The 19,196-nt window shown below is 44.1% G+C and overlaps 2 protein-coding genes across 6 annotated transcripts in view; one reads left to right on the top strand and one right to left on the bottom strand.

Moving 5' to 3' along the window:
- LOC138981020 (dnaJ homolog subfamily B member 6-like) overlaps positions 1-1,322 on the bottom strand; it is a 39,964-nt gene extending 38,642 nt beyond the window's left edge. For 4 of the 5 annotated variants that reach the window (XM_070353811.1, XM_070353817.1, XM_070353816.1 and 1 more), the window contains exon 1: positions 1,185-1,322. The gene's annotated coding sequence lies outside the window, so the exon portion shown is untranslated. The remainder of the gene's footprint in view (positions 1-1,184) is intronic. The other variant, XM_070353812.1, reaches the window with a different exon arrangement.
- Positions 1,323-3,566: 2,244 nt separating this feature from the next.
- LOC138981019 (polyribonucleotide 5'-hydroxyl-kinase Clp1-like) overlaps positions 3,567-19,196 on the top strand; it is a 17,565-nt gene continuing 1,935 nt past the window's right edge. The window contains exons 1-9 of the mRNA XM_070353810.1: positions 3,567-3,786; positions 4,340-4,423; positions 7,095-7,208; positions 9,784-10,023; positions 10,810-11,008; positions 13,062-13,252; positions 17,527-17,665; positions 18,041-18,121; positions 18,412-18,505. Coding sequence (XP_070209911.1) covers positions 3,772-3,786; positions 4,340-4,423; positions 7,095-7,208; positions 9,784-10,023; positions 10,810-11,008; positions 13,062-13,252; positions 17,527-17,665; positions 18,041-18,121; positions 18,412-18,505 — 1,157 coding nt within the window. The 5' untranslated portion in view covers positions 3,567-3,771. The remainder of the gene's footprint in view (positions 3,787-4,339; positions 4,424-7,094; positions 7,209-9,783; positions 10,024-10,809; positions 11,009-13,061; positions 13,253-17,526; positions 17,666-18,040; positions 18,122-18,411; positions 18,506-19,196) is intronic.

Genomic DNA, 19,196 nt, shown 5'->3' with positions numbered 1-19,196 from the left:
ACAAAAGTTATGAAGTCGATGCAGTGGGCATACTAAGATCTTTGAAGAAACGATGCATGGTCAACACTCACTGTCGATCGGTCTTTTCTGCTGTCTCTGAGAGAAAAACATAAACAGGGATTTTTCCTTTGACATGCTTGTCTACCTGTCCTGACAGCGCAGCTTCAATGGAAACGACGGGGAAAAGCTTTCGTCAGTCTGACTACGCCACAGTCTGTGCTCCTAGCTGCGTGCAAAGCAATTCTATTGTCTGGTAAAATAACTGCACAAAGCAGCTATTACAACAGTAGGCGGGCATAAACATACGGATCATTGAACTCATTATGTAGACTTTATGCGGGTGGTCCATGACGCGAATTTGAGTGCATGCATTCACTGCAGGTGATTTTGATGACACAGGGTTTTGTTTTTTCACAAGCAAAAAAACCCCCGTAGTTCCAAAAATCTGGTAGGTCATACTGGCAGCCAATTTTGTCCCATTTCAACCGGTAAAATACCGGTAATTACCTGTTTATAACACTAATACTGTTTGTAACACTTGCGTTGGTACCCGAGTAACTACCAGTAGTACTACTACTAGAAATAACTTACTAAGTGTACACATTACAATACTGCCCTAGTTTAACTTCTGTTCTATAGTATACTATCTTAGTATCTATTTTGATCAGTCTTTAATTATGTATGAAGCTGAAAGTGAAATACATAACATGCAATAACAGTTCAGTAATAATACGAACTTATCCAAAAAGATTCCTCCAACAGACAACAGGAAGACGTTATCTCACGTTTCACCATCACTGAATCAGCAGTGAGCGGACCAAATCCAGACATTTACTACTGCGCAGCTATATAGTGCTCGTACTTTTGTTTAGTTGTTCCCAAGTCATGCATTACGTGATCAATTCTAAAAGAATCACTATGAATATTTTCTACTTTTGTTTCGCAGCATGTGACTGAATTTAGAGGTCTGTAAGAAACGTTCGAAATGTCCAGTCTAGTCATCAATCTCAGTGGAGGGATTTCCCTTCAAAACCAAACGTCTGCAACAACATTTCGTTGTGTTTGTGGGGTCAATTGCATCATTCATCCATTACTACAACGCATGCGATGATGTGCCACAATAAAAAATCCTGAAATTATGCTAAAATTCAGTGGAAAGTATAAGAAAACAAGCAATTACTTACAATGACAACCTTCGATCACGTCGTTTTCTTCGGGCTAACTTGATTCACTCCGACTGGTCGTAAGTTAACGGACTTCGGTCTTCCGGTGTCACGATCTGAAACCTCTGCTGAACAATCCTTCTCATTGCGGTCAATGCGCATGCGCCAATCTTAGACTTAAAAAATGCGACCCTTTGACCGAACGAACCATGGGTTAGGGTTAGGGTTAGGATTAGGGTTAGGGTTAGGTTGTTCACGACCTGATTAATCTCCCCATGTTAGCGCATGCGCATTGACCGCAATGAGAAGGATTGTTCAGGCAGAGTTTTCAGTTCGTGACAGGTGTCCCTGACAGTGCGACCGCAATGAGAAGGATTGTTCAGGCAGAGTTTTCAGTTCGTGACGCCGGTGTCACGATTTCTTTTCTTTCTTTTCTTTATTTGGTGTTTTACGTCGTTTTCAACCACGAAGGTTATATCGCGACGGGGGAAGGGGGGAGATGGGATAGAGCCACTTGTCAATTGTTTCTTGTTCACAAAAGCACTAATCAAAAATTTGCTCCAGGGGCTTGCCACGTAGCACAATATATTACCCCACTGAGAGAATGCAAGTTTCCAGTACAAAGGACTTAACATTTCTTACATACTGCTTGACTAAAATCTTTACAAAAATTGACTATATTCTATACAAGAAACACTTAACAAGGGTAAAAGGAGAAACAGAATCCGTTAGTCGCCTCTTACGACTTGCTGGGGAGCATCGGGTAAATTCTTCCCCCTAACCCATCTTTCGCCGTGGTCATATTTCGATTCTCGGCCTCGTTGATCTAGTATAAACTCCAAACTGAACAAAACAAAAAAACTTCGATACTACAGTGATGAGCGACTATGTGTACCTTACATCCATGGGGCCAAATTTGTCCAACCAATTTTTTTGTATTTAACTTAGAAATTTGATTCATCCTAAAATGTTTCCCTTCTCATTAAAGGGACGTAACCACTCGGTTCACGTTTTCGAAGAAATTGAATTTTGGGGTGAAATCTATTAAAATTTCACCACCAATTTTCTTCCCATGCAAATAACTGACATGCTTTTCGTCCTTAAATAATTTCACTTCTTTAATTTTACCAGGAAAGAACATTTCAGTCTCGAGTAAACATCGAGGGGGAAATATGAACACGGGCAAAAAATGAAATCGTCACACCGGCACATTTCGTTCGCCTTGCTGATATTTTCGTTCTGTCTGAATTTGATTGCAGTCTTATCTGTAGCTTGACAGGATGTGTTTTAAAGTTTCAAGCCTCATGAATAATAATAAGTGTACGTACCAGTTCATTTCGTTTGAACAAATCCTTTTTTCACAGACGTAGCGCAGACCGCCGATTTCAGTCCCGGTTGGTCACGTGGACGGATAGTGTCAGCAAGAGATGCCACCGTCGCGATATAACCTTCGTGGTTAAAAACGACGTTAAACACCAAATAAATAAATAAACAAGAGATGCCAAAGTATAAACACGTTTCATGTTATCAGGGGCGGAGCAGTTAAGCCAGAGGGGGTGGGGGTGGGGGTGGGGGGGAGGGGTGGGGGTGGGGGGGGGGGGTTACAACCTAGGGTCCCGGGGTCGGTAGGTGGCGGGCAGGGGTAACGCACCGTTGGGGGGTCTGGGGGGCAAAGCCCCCCACCGTGAAGCTGAAGAATTTTTAGCTATTTTATAAACAATTTGTGGCTTATCCTTGATTTTAAACATGATCAACTGGTTATTTCTTTTAAAGTTAGTTGGTGGTTTTTTTTCACAGACAGAATCTGGAACCCCTTTAACCCCCCCCCCCCCCCCCTAATCCGCCCCTGGTTATGATGAGGCACCAGTTCTTCGTATCATAGGTCAAAGATCTCTGCTCTCTGGGCACACATGGTGCTGGATTTGGGTAACATGAGAAAAGAAAGTAAGGTCCCTGGTCAGTCGCTGGGTAGCCTTGTTTGTCGGTTATTTCAATGTATTGTTTATTATTTGTTTATCGGTTATTTGTGAATGTATTGTTTTGTCAACAACAAACGTTTCAACAACCTACCTTTCTTGTTTTTTGATTCTGAATTTTGGAACGTTGGCAGTCTCTTTGTTTTTGGATTTGTCGGTTATTTCATTTGTTTGATAATGTTATTGTTGTTTTTATTGTTTGTGGTGTTCTTTTTTGTTTTTGCTTCTTTTCTTTCAGGGGTGTGTGTGTGTGTGGGTGGGGGGGGGGGGGGGGGGGGTGCGTACGATCTAAAATGGATTCTGACTCCGCGGTGCCGCTGAGGCTGAAATCGAGCACGACCAAAACTATGTAAACATGTTTTCTTCCCGCAGAAAAGCTAAGCTAATGTTTTAATGTTTTATGTCATTGATATAAAAATTCGGTCGTGTAAATTCATCATCAACTTATCTGTAAAGGTTTTCTCTTAAAAATATTCCTATATGCCTTTATTTCTCACGTGAATGAGATTGTTCAACTTCCGCCATCTATTTCCGCTTTCGTTTTTTTCCAAACGCGTCGAAATAAGAGATGTTTCTTTTGTCTTGAAAGACATATTTTTAATCTTCGCTGACATTTTCCCTCGCAAAAATCAATGGCAGACGAAAACGTAAGTACAAAGGGTTTTGTAGATTTTAACCAAAGCAGGCTACTGCCGAAATTTAACATGAAATAAAGAGTCGGCTCCTGTGACGTACTCCCCACGAACACCACCAAGTGGGGCATCCAGATCCATATTCAGAGTGCACATCTGCTATAGAGTATAGATAGTTACAACTTGCACTACATAACTTACAAGAACATGCAGCAACAAACCCCATTCCATTCTGTGGCATACAATCAGAACACGTCGCAGTAGATGAGCAAACATGCTTTGCATACATTTCACATTGTTGTTAAATTAATGCATTTTCTCGAGAAACGTATGTTGTATCATAGAATTTACAAACTATGTATAATATTGTATTTGAAACTGATTTTAATTTCATCATCTTCATTACTATTATTATTAAACTATTAGATTAGAGGTATTCAATCATGGATTTGAAACTGAAAGGTGTACACACTCCTTAAAATTAATATTAAAAGTCCTACGGTTTTAAGCCATTAAGGACTTGAGTGTTTTGTACACACTCACTTTTCAAAGCACTCTTTATGTGCAGGTGAAAGATGGGGAAGACTACCGCCTAGACAGGAACGCAGAGCTGCGTTTTGAGGTCGATTCTCGCAATGAAGTACAGATGGAGGTTTGTGAACTGTGTCAAAAGAGGGTTGGAGAAGATAATAACATGAGACTGTTTTGTTTGTATTAACAGTTAACAGTTAAGTGTTGAAAAAGAAAATATATATATTCAAATTCTGGTTATTTTGGTCTGAGAGTGAGAGCTTCACTCAAAATTAGGCACTTGGATTTTTAATTTAAGGTACCTGTATTGCGAAACAAAAGATTGTTTTCCAATTCCATACATGCAGCAACTGGCATTTTTAAATTGGTTTTAATATCATCCAACTTTCGCTACATTCACAGTCTGCCCCTTTTTCATTGGTTAAGGTGATGGAATGGCAGACTGGTTTTATATTTTGAGTTAAACTAAGTATTAGTTGGACAACTATCTTGGTTTGAATAATACTGTAAAGAACACAATATTATGCGTGTACACGCACATGCAGCCATTGAGATCAAATGTGTACTTGTTATGGCTGTTCTGCGCGAAGTTAGAATCCGGTTTCATTCTAGAATGGACCGGGTCCAGGTTGGAATTCTAACCCTGCGCAAGTACAGGGGTGCCATTCTAGAATGAAACCCTTGAGTAAAGGGGACCGTAATGTTTGTAGGTTAGACAGAGTTGTCTTCCCTTGAATTATCTCCACCTGCACCTTCCCTTTGATAAAATGGGGCTGATTTGTCTACCCCTGAAAAAAATCCTTTGGCGATCTTGCGATGTCATGTCATGTCAAGAAAGTTGACACTCCTGAGTACGCAATAAACAAAGGCAGACCATAGCAAGGGGGACTACCAGGGCGGTAATGTTTGCAGGGCAGTTGTTTTTGTGATGAGAGCCGGTTGCGGCCGCTTGCAATGTCAGCGCTGTCTCCCTCTCGGAAATGTCCGGTTTTTTGACAATTTTTTTGACAGACAGACAGACGGTCAGACCGACTAACCGACAGACAGACCAACAGAAGGACAGAGTGAGTTATAGAGCTGTTGTCACAGGTTTAAAAAAAAGTTGACATTAACAAAAACAGAAATCAACAACAACTTTTGTCTGGTTTTATAATATTATGGGAAAACATTGAAAGCAATTCATAGTAGTAGTACTACCACAACAAATACTCTCAAAGGGGAATTCCATGCCTAAAAGTTTGACAGTTTTTATTTATCCAAACTGTGATATGCCCACGTTTCAAACTCCTACAACCCTGCATTACTACTACACAAAAGAACAAAGTTCCAAGAATTATATCCTGGTGCACATTTATTTGTAGAGGAAGTACCAATCATTCAAGAGAGTTCACTTGATTTACAAATGGATTGGAGGTCTGTCATTTCCAAGCAACTGAATTGTAGCTTAAAATCAGTGAATACCCTTTATTTCTGACCAAGCCTCATTGCAATGACAGTCAATTAATTTTTCTCTCCAAAATCACAACATTATACCATGTCATACTTTCAAATAACCTCTAATTGCCCTTGAAAAAAATACAGGCTCCTGACGTTCTCAGTGCCCAGTGACGGCAGAGATTGACGAATTGCAATTCAACCGTGTAGCAAGATGACACCACTTGAGCCAGAGGTCAACTAATGATTAGTAATGACATTCCAATTCACAGCATCTTGATTGACAAGCTTGATTTTCCGTAATAACTGTGGAAAGTCAGAATTTTCACAAATTTTCCCTGAAAAGCATAAATACTCGAAGCTCAGCGTTCACAAATAAATCAAATGAAAGAATGAAATCGATGATTAGATGCCACAAGACCTTATGTCGAAATACAAACGCCAGTTATGGGATGATATGTCATTTTGGAGAAAACAGACGATTTTCTACAGAAACTAGCCTCGCCTTTGCCGATTTTCGTGGGGCCCACCGCAGCCAATTGCTTTCGTTGTGGTCGGCGCTCATAACGAGGGGTTTGCTATGGCTGCGAGTCTTGTGGTCAAAGCAGCACCGTTCTTAAGAGGCGCATGCCTGATAGAACATTAAAGCTAGTTTAAAAAAAAAAAAAAAAAAAAGCCTTTCCCTCGCTCAAACTATATAGTCATATTATATATCGATACAAAGCTAAAGACTTTATCTTCACAATTCAGAAGACCAACTTCATGTATATGAATAAGATTAAAAGTTACAAGCGAGATCGGCAAAACACTGTCAGTCCGGAAATTTCCGTTCGTAGCGATCAGTGCTGAGTGTCTCTCAAAATCGTAATCACTTTCAGAACATCACAATCCCAATTCACGATGTCTTTGAGTAAAGTGTAAAAAAAAAACGAGAAAAAAACCCAACCAAACACACAAAAAACAAAAACAAACAGAAAATCCACATTTGTGGCTTTGGCTGTGTGATAGTCTAACTGAAATGACTATTCCAACTTGGACCCAAATTCCAACCTTGCGCACGGCCGATTCTAGAATGGACCAGCAACAAGGGTTTCATTCTAGAATGGCACCCCTGTACTTGCGCAGGGTAAGAATTCCAACCTGGACCCGGTCCATTCTAGAATGAAACCGGATTCTAACTTCGCGCAGAACATGGCCATAGTATCAAGTTTTATCTCTCACAGTCACATGCAGCCATTGAGATCAAATGTGTACTTCTTATGGCCATAGTATCAAGTTTTATCTCTCACAGTCAAATGCAGTTATTTTGCCTCTTTTTTGTTACATCACATGCATCCATATTCTGTATGTTTTGACAGCTTGTGGAAGGAATGGCAGAGGTGTTTGGCACAGAGCTAGCCAAAAAACAAATCTGCGCTTTCCTTCCTGGATCCAAAGTGGCCGTCTACACCTATCATGGCTGTGTTGTCAAAATATCCTTTGTTTTTTTCATTGCACATGTATACTGATGCGCAAGTCATACATAATCTTTATACTGAATTTACGTGCTTTTTCAGTGTCTGTGTGTCAGTGTTTATATTATTTTTGCCACTGTGTGCTTATGTGTATGCATGTGTGAAGGACAGAGAGGGGGCATGCCAGTCCCCCGTTTCTTTAACTTTAAGGCGAGTTGGGCGAAGAAGTAACGTTTCTTGGGCAATTCTCGCTGCGAGGAACGCTAGGATTTGGCGAGAGAACTCTAGCATACCTTGGAGACCTGTGCTCGCTACGCGAGAAAAACTGGCCACCACTTTGGTGTTAATCCGATTGGCTGTTTGTGGCCGTTTACCGAACAGTGCAGACCATCTTTTTGGTATCAACCAATGGTGTTTAATTCTTGCGTAGCTAGCCATGAAATCGTTTCATATTCACCCTCGCTTCCTAGCTCTGCCGAGAGGCTAGCCGCGAGCAAGTCCTGCGTGAAAGAAACAAGTGTCAGCCCTTTCTTCAAATGTTCGTCACTCTCACTTGCACATGTGTTCAACTATTATAAGGCCAGAGAATCAAGTACTTGACTGTTGTCACGCATGTGTCAAATCTTTCTGAGCCAGCAGATCTCTAGCTCTACTCAGATATCACAGGAACATTCTCCTGGTTTTCTATGGTAGGTTACCACAAGATGAATTTGCCTGGTACTGGTAGGGTAGAGCTATGGTAGGTTACCACAAGATGAATTTGCCTGGTACTGGTGGGGTAGAGCTATGGTAGGTTACCACAAGATGAATTTGCCTGGTACTGGTAGGGTAGAGCTATGGTAGGTTACCACAAGATGAATTTGCCTGGTACTGGTAGGGTAGAGCTATGGTAGGTTACCACAAGATGAATTTGCCTGGTACTGGTAGGGTAGAGCTATGGTAGGTTACCACAAGATGAATTTGCCTGGTACTGGTAGGGTAGAGCTATGGTAGGTTACCACAAGATGAATTTGCCTGGTACTGGTAGGGTAGAGCTATGGTAGGTTACCACAAGATGAATTTGCCTGGTACTGGTAGGGTAGAGCTATGGTAGGTTACCACAAGATGAATTTGCCTGGTACTGGTAGGGTAGAGCTATGGTAGGTTACCACAAGATGAATTTGCCTGGTACTGGTAGGGTAGAGCTATGGTAGGTTACCACAAGATGAATTTGCCTGGTACTGGTAGGGTAGAGCTATGGTAGGTTACCACAAGATGAATTTGCCTGGTACTGGTAGGGTAGAGCTATGGTAGGTTACCACAAGATGAATTTGCCTGGTACTGGTAGGGTAGAGCTATGGTAGGTTACCACAAGATGAATTTGCCTGGTACTGGTAGGGTAGAGCTATGGTAGGTTACCACAAGATGAATTTGCCTGGTACTGGTAGGGTAGAGCTATGGTAGGTTACCACAAGATGAATTTGCCTGGTACTGGTAGGGTAGAGCTATGGTAGGTTACCACAAGATGAATTTGCCTGGTACTGGTAGGGTAGAGCTATGGTAGGTTACCACAAGATGAATTTGCCTGGTACTGGTAGGGTAGAGCTATGGTAGGTTACCACAAGATGAATTTGCCTGGTACTGGTAGGGTAGAGCTATGGTAGGTTACCACAAGATGAATTTGCCTGGTACTGGTAGGGTAGAGCTATGGTAGGTTAGCACAAGATGAATTTGCCTGGTACTGGTAGGGTAGAGCTATGGTAGGTTAGCACAAGATGAATTTGCCTGGTACTGGTAGGGTAGAGCTATGGTAGGTTAGCACAAGATGAATTTGCCTGGTACTGGTAGGGTAGAGCTATGGTAGGTTACCACAAGATGAATTTGCCTGGTACTGGTAGGGTAGAGCTATGGTAGGTTACCACAAGATGAATTTGCCTGGTACTGGTAGGGTAGAGCTATGGTAGGTTAGCACAAGATGAATTTGCCTGGTACTGGTAGGGTAGAGCTATGGTAGGTTAGCACAAGATGAATTTGCCTGGTACTGGTAGGGTAGAGCTATGGTAGGTTACCACAAGATGAATTTGCCTGGTACTGGTAGGGTAGAGCTATGGTAGGTTACCACAAGATGAATTTGCCTGGTACTGGTAGGGTAGAGCTATGGTAGGTTACCACAAGATGAATTTGCCTGGTACTGGTAGGGTAGAGCATTTGACTAATGTCAAAGGCTGAGAGCTATGTGTGTAAAAATGAACGATAGCAAAAGCTCAATGGTCGCAAATACCCTGTCGCTGTCAAAGTTTACACCAACTTGAGTATATCAGTATTACTCTATAATGCAACACAATTTATGAACTTGCCTCGGTGACCACCTCTTGATAACAACCACGTGCCCAAAACACCGCCACCAAGGATTCCTGACTATTTAAATAAAAAGTTATTCACCATTCCATAGAAACATTTTCTGAGAGGACGTTAACTCCCCCTTTAGTTCTTATTCCATAGCTAACACCTGTCTATAACAACCACTGTTGGTTGGTCCCTTGGGTGGTCTCTTGGGTGGTCTCTTGGGGGGTCATTATTTACAGGTCTGACTGTATTCCCTAACTCTCATCACCTTCGTGGCAAGACAGAGGTGGCCTACATCTCCAAAGAAACACCGATGACCATGTACCTCAACACGCATGCAGCCATGGAACAGATGCGACAGAAGGCGGACATTGAGGAGACGAGAGGGCCTCGGGTGCTGGTGGTGGGGCCGACAGACGTGGGCAAGAGCACATTATGCAGGCTGCTGGTCAACTATGCCGTGCGGTCTGGCCGGTCCCCTATGCTGGTGGATCTGGACGTTGGACAGGTGGGGGGGTGAACCTTTTGGATTTCTCTCAGGGCTAGAATTGTATCTGTGTCATGCTTGGAGATACTTATAAGATTTTGTCTGAGAGTTTGAAACAGATTTAAAAAAAATCTGTATTGCAATGTCTTGTATTATCATTATGTACATGATGAAAATGATCTGTCTTTCCAAAATATTAATTTTAAGCCAGTGGATTGGCTGATACAAATGCTTTGCCTAGACCAGGTCATGCAGGCCAGTGGATTGGCTGATACAAATGCTTTGCCTTGACCAGGTCATGCAGGCCAGTGGATTGGCTGATACAAATGCTTTGCCTAGACCAGGTCATGCAGGCCAGTGGATTGGCTGATACAAATGCTTTGCCTAGACCAGGTCATGCAGGCCAGTGGATTGGCTGATGCAAATGCTAACCGGCACGGTTGGCCTAGTGGTAAGGCGTCCGCCCCGTGATCGGGAGGTCGTGGGTTCGAACCCCGGCCGGGTCATACCTAAGACTTTAAAATTGGAAATCTAGTGGCTGCTCCGCCTGGCGTCTGGCATTATGGGGTTAGTGCTAGGACTGGTTGGTCCGGTGTCAGAATAATGTGACTGGGTGAGACATGAAGCCTGTGCTGCGACTTCTGTCTTGTGTGTGGCGCACGTTATATGTCAAAGCAGCACCGCCGGCCCTTTGTGGTCGGCTGGGCGTTAAGCAAACACACAAAAAAACAAAAAAAAGCAAATGCTTTGCCTAGACCAGGTCATGCAGGCCCGTGATACAGTGTGTGCCAACTACATCTGTTACAGGGTCAGATCAGTGTACCTGGTACACTGGCAGCGGTCGTGATGGAACGTGTGGCAGATGTGGAAGAAGGCTTTGTCAAGACAGCTCCCCTGGTTTTCCACTTCGGCCACAAGAGTCCTGCTGACAACATGACGCTGTTTAACACTCTTATGTCACGCATGGCTGAGGTCATCAACATTCGCAGTGAGCAGAGTCAGAGGGGTGAGTCGTCTAAGGCCACTGATTGTGAATCTGTTTTTGTTGCTGCCTGGTCTTGGGATTTATAATTATCTTACATTACGAATGTTTGACTCACTTGGAGTAATCATGAAAGTCTAACTCTAAGGAGTGTTAGGCTGTCCAGCCAAGTAGGGGTAGAGTAACATTCTGTAAAGTCTGTACACTGAGTGTTTTCTCTTTCAGTGAGCATCAGGGAGACATGTGTGCATTGCTGTGTCTTTGAAGCTTATACTATAGTATGCATATATATATATTTGAAACTAGAGGAATACCCGGCTTCGCCGGGGTGAATCGCGAGACAGAGACAGACAGCGTGGCGGTTCACCACAATCACCTTTGAAGGCGAAGTCCTGTCAAATGGATTTGAGAATTTTAGAGCTTATTTCTTAGCCCTATATCATCTGTTGTGGCTTCTCAAATGCCAGAACATACAGACAGACAAAAACCGCTAGACCCCATCACAAACAGAACTCTACAATCCACAGGTTTTTTCCCACACACACACACAAACACACACACACACAGATAAGCCGTATATATATATGTATATCTATATCTATAAATATATAGAGATAGGTGACAGTGTATTTTTCGCGTGGCTATAAATTGATTCGACCTTTTCACTTTGACAGTAAGAACAACTTACGGGTGCAAGGGAAGCGTTCTGGACAGCGCAGTGACATTCTAAAAATAGTAACTTAGAAACGGGAATATGGATTGAAGCCACACGGAGGCGCAAAACACTGGAGAAGATAAGGAAGAGTTACTGGGAATGGTGAATTCGCCGGGGTGAATCGCGAGACAGAGACAGACAGCGTGGCGGTTCACCACAATCACCTTTGAAGGCGAAGTCCTGTCAAACGGGTTTGAGATTTTTAGAGCTTATTTCTTAGCCCTATATTATCTGTTGTGGCTTCTCAAATGCCAGAACATACAGACAGACAAAAGCCGCTAGACCACATCACAAACAGAACTCTACAATACACAGGTTTTTGCCCACACACACACACAAACACACACACACACAGAGAAGCCGTATATATATATATGTATATCTATATCTATAAATATATAGAGATAGGTGACAGTGTATTTTTCGCGTGGCTATAAATTGATTCGACCTTTTCTCTTTGACAGTAAGAACAACTTGAGATTTTTAGAGCTTATTTCTTAGCCCTATATTATCTGTTGTGGCTTCTCAAATGCCAGAACATACAGACAGACAAAAGCCGCTAGACCACATCACAAACAGAACTCTACAATACACAGGTTTTTGCCCACACACACACACAAACACACATACACACAGAGAAACCGTATATATATATGTATATCTATATCTATAAATATATAGAGATAGGTGACAGTGTATTTTTCGCGTGGCTATAAATTGATTCGACCTTTTCACTTTGACAGTAAGAACAACTTACGGGTGCAAGGGAAGCGTTCTGGACAGCGCAGTGACATTCTAAAAATAGTAACTTAGAAACGGGAATATGGATTGAAGCCACACGAAGGAAGGGAGATAAACGGAAAACACTGGAGAAGATAAGGAAGAGTTACTTGTAATGGTGAAATGAACACAAAAACCAAAATCGGTTCAGCGCTGCGCGCTGAGAGCACGTGTTGAAATATCTCATCGATGATATTGTGTCCGGGGTGTAGCTGAATACGGTGTCCAAATTTGAAAAAGATCCACCGAGAACTTTGGCGTTGTGATGTGGTGTAGCGGCTTTGGTGTGTCGGTATGGGGGCCCGGGTAGCTGAGGTGGAACCAAAATCGGTTCAGCGCTGCGCGCTGAGAGCACGTGTTGAAAATTCTCATCGACCAGGTTGTGTCCGGGGTCTTACCTGAATATGCCCACCAAATTTGAAGCAGATCCATCGAGAACTTTGGCCGTGCATCGCGAACACACACACACACACACAGACAGACACAAGTCGTATATATATATAGATAGAAGATACAGGTAACTTTCAGCATGCAACAGCAATGCTTGAAACAATAGATAAACCCATTCCCTTGCTGTGTCAGTGAACTCGAGCGGCGTGGTGATCAACACTGGGGGATGGGTGCGTGGATCGGGGTACGACGTACTGAAGCATGCGGCCGGCTCCTTTGAGGTGGATGTCATCTTGGTTCTGGACCAGGAGCGGCTGTACAACCAGCTGAAGGGTGACCTGCCGGAATTCGTCAAGATTGTCCTGCTGCCAAAGTCAGGCGGGGTAAGTTGCTTTTTCTTCAGGGAGGGATGAAGGTTTCCATCCAGATGTGATCAGGAAATTGTGAGCGAAAAAATGATTTTCTGTTTTGCAAGCCATTAGAAATATAAAATCGGAACTAATTTTGAATTAAATGAAAGCCACATTTTTTGCTGGCAGATTTGTCTGATACTGAACATTTTTAACTTTCATCTCTACATTTAGTTTATCTCATCTCTTCTGTTTCTAGCCTAAAGCTATATGTTACACTTGCAGTGTAGGGGAAATCCAAGAAGTTTTGTTGACACACACACTGATTGCAGCTAGGGCTGAGGTGTGTTGCTGAGCTTTTGTTCTGTTGTAGCTGGAATGAGCGCTTATGGGGTGATAACGCGAGACAACTCCTGTGATTTTGCCGCAAGGTGGCGCCAATTACCAGCCGAAAGAAAGAAGAGGCATAACCTCACCAGAACCGACCATTGTGTGTTTACTGTATAAAATGCACGACTTACACACAAACTGTTACCAAACGGATATGCTATTTGGGACCAATGCAAGTTTTTTTTCCTTTCTCGTGTGATCTTGCCGCGAGGTGGCGCCAGTTACCAGCCGAAAGAAAGAGGGGGCATAACCTGACCAGAAGCGCCCATTGGGATGTGTTTGTTGTAGAGTGGAACCCCCCCTTTAAAACCTGACACAATGTGAGAAAGTCGGGTCTGAAAAAAGAGGGAGTCTGAAAATATTGAGGTCAATTTACACAGCTTATCAACAGAAAATCTGATGTCTTTTGACTCTTTTTATTGTTAGAATCTTTCCTTTACCAAGTTGACATTGACAATTGTTGGCCAGGTGGTGGAGCGTTCCCAGCATGCCAGAGTCTCTCCTTTACCAAGTTGACATTGACAATTGTTGGCCAGGTGCCAGAGTCTCTCCTTGACCAAGTTGACATTGACAATTGTTGGCCAGGTGGTGGAGCGTTCCCAGCATGCTAGCATGCCAGAGTCTCTCCTTTACCAAGTAGACATTGACAATTGTTGGCCAGGTGCCAGAGTCTCTCCTTGACCAAGTTGACATTGACAATTGTTGGCCAGGTGGTGGAGCGTTCCCAGCATGCCAGAGTCTCTCCTTGACCAAGTTGACATTGACAATTGTTGGCCAGGTGGTGGAGCGTTCCCAGCATGCCAGAGTCTCTCCTTGACCAAGTTGACATTGACAATTGTTGGCCAGGTGGTGGAGCGTTCCCAGCATGCCAGAGTCTCTCCTTTACCAAGTTGACATTGACAATTGTTGGCCAGGTGGTGGAGCGTTCCCAGCATGCCAGAGTCTCTCCTTGACCAAGTTGACATTGACAATTGTTGGCCAGGTGGTGGAGCGTTCCCAGCATGCCAGAGTCTCTCCTTGACCAAGTTGACATTGACAATTGTTGGCCAGGTGGTGGAGCGTTCCCAGCATGCCAGAGTCTCTCCTTGACCAAGTTGACATTGACAATTGTTGGCCAGGTGGTGGAGCGTTCCCAGCATGCCAGAGTCTCTCCTTGACCAAGTTGACATTGACAATTGTTGGCCAGGTGGTGGAGCGTTCCCAGCATGCCAGAGTCTCTCCTTGACCAAGTTGACATTGACAATTGTTGGCCAGGTGGTGGAGCGTTCCCAGCATGCCAGAGTCTCTCCTTTACCAAGTTGACATTGACAATTGTTGGCCAGGTGGTGGAGCGTTCCCAGCATGCCAGAGTCTCTCCTTGACCAAGTTGACATTGACAATTGTTGGCCAGGTGGTGGAGCGTTCCCAGCATGCCAGAGTCTCTCCTTTACCAAGTTGACATTGACAATTGTTGGCCAGGTGGTGGAGCGTTCCCAGCATGCCAGAGTCTCTCCTTTACCAAGTTGACATTGACAATTGTTGGCCAGGTGGTGGAGCGTTCCCAGCATGCCAGAGTCTCTCCTTTACCAAGTTGACATTGACAATTGTTGGCCAGGTGGTGGAGCGTTCCCAGCATGCCAGAGTCTCTCCTTTACCAAGTTGACATTGACAATTGTTGGCCAGGTGGTGGAGCGTTCCCAGCATGCCAGAGTCTCTCCTTTACCAAGTTGACATTGACAATTGTTGGCCAGGTGGTGGAGCGTTCCCAGCATGCCAGAGTCTCTCCTTTACCAAGTTGACATTGACAATTGTTGGCCAGGTGGTGGAGCGTTCCCAGCATGCCAGAGTCTCTCCTTTACCAAGTTGACATTGACAATTGTTGGCCAGGTGGTGGAGCGTTCCCAGCATGCCAGAGTCTCTCCTTTACCAAGTTGACATTGACAATTGTTGGCCAGGTGCCAGAGTCTCTCCTTGACCAAGTTGACATTGACAATTGTTGGCCAGGTGGTGGAGCGTTCCCAGCATGCCAGAGTCTCTCCTTTAACAAGTTGACATTGACAATTGTTCACCAGGTGGTGGAGCGTTCCCAGCTTGCCAGAGTCTCTCCTTGACCAAGTTGACATTGACAATTGTTGGCCAGGTGGTGGAGCGTTCCCAGCATGCCAGAGTCTCTCCTTGACCAAGTTGACATTGACAATTGTTGGCCAGGTGGTGGAGCGTTCCCAGCATGCCAGAGTCTCTCCTTGACCAAGTTGACATTGACAATTGTTGGCCAGGTGGTGGAGCGTTCCCAGCATGCCAGAGTCTCTCCTTGACCAAGTTGACATTGACAATTGTTGGCCAGGTGGTGGAGCGTTCCCAGCATGCCAGAGTCTCTCCTTTACCAAGTTGACATTGACAATTGTTGGCCAGGTGCCAGAGTCTCTCCTTGACCAAGTTGACATTGACAATTGTTGGCCAGGTGGTGGAGCGTTCCCAGCATGCCAGAGTCTCTCCTTTAACAAGTTGACATTGACAATTGTTCACCAGGTGGTGGAGCGTTCCCAGCTTGCCAGAGTCTCTCCTTGACCAAGTTGACATTGACAATTGTTGGCCAGGTGGTGGAGCGTTCCCAGCATGCCAGAGTCTCTCCTTGACCAAGTTGACATTGACAATTGTTGGCCAGGTGGTGGAGCGTTCCCAGCATGCCAGAGTCTCTCCTTGACCAAGTTGACATTGACAATTGTTGGCCAGGTGGTGGAGCGTTCCCAGCATGCCAGAGTCTCTCCTTGACCAAGTTGACATTGACAATTGTTGGCCAGGTGGTGGAGCGTTCCCAGCATGCCAGAGTCTCTCCTTGACCAAGTTGACATTGACAATTGTTGGCCAGGTGGTGGAGCGTTCCCAGCATGCCAGAGTCTCTCCTTTACCAAGTTGACATTGACAATTGTTGGCCAGGTGGTGGAGCGTTCCCAGCATGCCAGAGTCTCTCCTTTACCAAGTTGACATTGACAATTGTTGGCCAGGTGGTGGAGCGTTCCCAGCATGCCAGAGTCTCTCCTTTACCAAGTTGACATTGACAATTGTTGGCCAGGTGCCAGAGTCTCTCCTTGACCAAGTTGACATTGACAATTGTTGGCCAGGTGGTGGAGCGTTCCCAGCATGCCAGAGTCTCTCCTTTAACAAGTTGACATTGACAATTGTTCACCAGGTGGTGGAGCGTTCCCAGCTTGCCAGAGTCTCTCCTTGACCAAGTTGACATTGACAATTGTTGGCCAGGTGGTGGAGCGTTCCCAGCATGCCAGAGTCTCTCCTTGACCAAGTTGACATTGACAATTGTTGGCCAGGTGGTGGAGCGTTCCCAGCATGCCAGAGTCTCTCCTTGACCAAGTTGACATTGACAATTGTTGGCCAGGTGGTGGAGCGTTCCCAGCATGCCAGAGTCTCTCCTTGACCAAGTTGACATTGACAATTGTTGGCCAGGTGGTGGAGCGTTCCCAGCATGCCAGAGTCTCTCCTTGACCAAGTTGACATTGACAATTGTTGGCCAGGTGGTGGAGCGTTCCCAGCATGCCAGAGTCTCTCCTTGACCAAGTTGACATTGACAATTGTTGGCCAGGTGGTGGAGCGTTCCCAGCATGCCAGAGTCTCTCCTTGACCAAGTTGACATTGACAATTGTTGGCCAGGTGGTGGAGCGTTCCCAGCATGCCAGAGTCTCTCCTTTACCAAGTTGACATTGACAATTGTTGGCCAGGTGGTGGAGCGTTCCCAGCATGCCAGAGTCTCTCCTTGACCAAGTTGACATTGACAATTGTTGGCCAGGTGGTGGAGCGTTCCCAGCATGCCAGAGTCTCTCCTTTACCAAGTTGACATTGACAATTGTTGGCCAGGTGGTGGAGCGTTCCCAGCATGCCAGAGTCTCTCCTTTACCAAGTTGACATTGACAATTGTTGGCCAGGTGGTGGAGCGTTCCCAGCATGCCAGAGCGGAGGCCAGGGACATGAAGATACGAGAATATTTTTATGGTGTCAAGGGCAACTTCTTCCCCCACACCTTTGAGGTCAAGTTCAGTGAGGTCAAACTCTACAAGATTGGTGGTAGGTACTTTATGTAGCAAGAAACGTGCAAAGTTTACCCTAGTAGTGGATACATGCTGCAGTCAACATAAAAAAATGTTGTTTGTGTGGATTTTTTTCTGATGTATTCTAGTGACCGAGGGAAGCTTTAAAAAGAAATGTTGCTAAAATCTTGATTGGGGATGTAGTGGAGCCCAGTTTGTTTTTTTGTTGTTGCTTGCTTTGAGTTGAGAGTTCATACTCATTCTGTACTCTTTGTCACAGTTGACATGACGCTAAGACTACCTGATTTTACAAGTGTTAAATGTTTCCCTCGGGTTGAGTGATTCCTTGTTCAGGTTCAGTGTGGCTTAATTGATGAAGATTGAAGACTGTTTTGTTTTCTACTGGTTGCAGCTCCATCCCTGCCCGAGTCATGTCTTCCGCTGGGAATGAAAGCATCAGACAGCAAGACAAAGGTTATTCCTGTGCTGCCCAGTAAGTTCACTGTGCTTTCGTGTGTGTGTTTCTTGTTCTTGGTGTTGTTGTTTTTTTTGGTTTTTTTTTTGGGGGGGGGGGGGGGGGGGGGGGGGTCAGTGTGTATTTTCAAACTGTCCCTGATCTATCCAGTTCTTTTTTTCTTTACATTTATATCTGAATGTGAAGTGCTTCACTATGTCCAATGAATGTTGAAGAGAGTGTGGAGCGAGGAATATAATTTACAGTTGATGTCCTCTCAGCTCTTCCATCGTGATCGTCAGTTGATGAAAATATTTGTCTGGTTTCAGCTATGACCCTGCTTCACCATGTGTTGAGTGTCAGTGCGTCAGATTCGGGTGACCAGAATATTGTGGAAACCAACGTGCTGGGCTTTATCATTGTGTAAGTTTTCTCTCGTGATAATAACATCAGACTGTATTGGTGAAAGTTAAAACATGACCAAAGAGCTCAGAATCTACATCAAGATTTTTGTCATGATAATCTGTGTCACACTGTTTGGTTATCTCTTTTGCATGATTGTGATGAATAAGAAGATGATGATGGTTTAATTCTGTTAACGTATGTCTTTTTCATGTGATAAAGAAGATTCAGATGATGATGATGATTTAAGTTTGCTTTTATGGTGGTTTGATGTGAGCAGTTCCATTCTGCCAGTGCCATGCATCTAATTTAAAGAATTGGAAGTTCTCATCATTTATGATGCTGTATGTTGTACTCTTTTAGATCAATTGCTTTCATATCTTGCACTTGGCATGATGATTTCCTTGGTATGATGAATCTAACGGAGAACGTGATATAACGGTGAATCCTGTTTACAATGAACACTCAAGAAACGGACTTAAAGTGGTCGTTAAAATGGTCAATGCTTCACAGAGTGCTAGAGAACTCGTACGCACGTCCCGGAAATGCCGGATGTGCACCGTGCTACCTAATTTCACATTTGCTTTACAGTTCCACCTGCTTCCTATGTCGTTTGAGCATTTGCAGTTTTGGTTAATTGCTGTCGTGTTTTTTTGTGTAAAGATTGAAATTGACAGAGTTACTTCCCATGTCATGGGAGGCATAATAATTA

This window comes from Littorina saxatilis, linkage group LG12, assembly GCF_037325665.1.
Source record: "Littorina saxatilis isolate snail1 linkage group LG12, US_GU_Lsax_2.0, whole genome shotgun sequence".
In the NCBI taxonomy this organism is placed as follows: Eukaryota; Metazoa; Mollusca; class Gastropoda; order Littorinimorpha; family Littorinidae; genus Littorina; species Littorina saxatilis.
The sequence above is the reverse complement of the archived record's forward strand: the minus strand, read 5'-3'. Positions and strand labels throughout refer to the sequence as shown.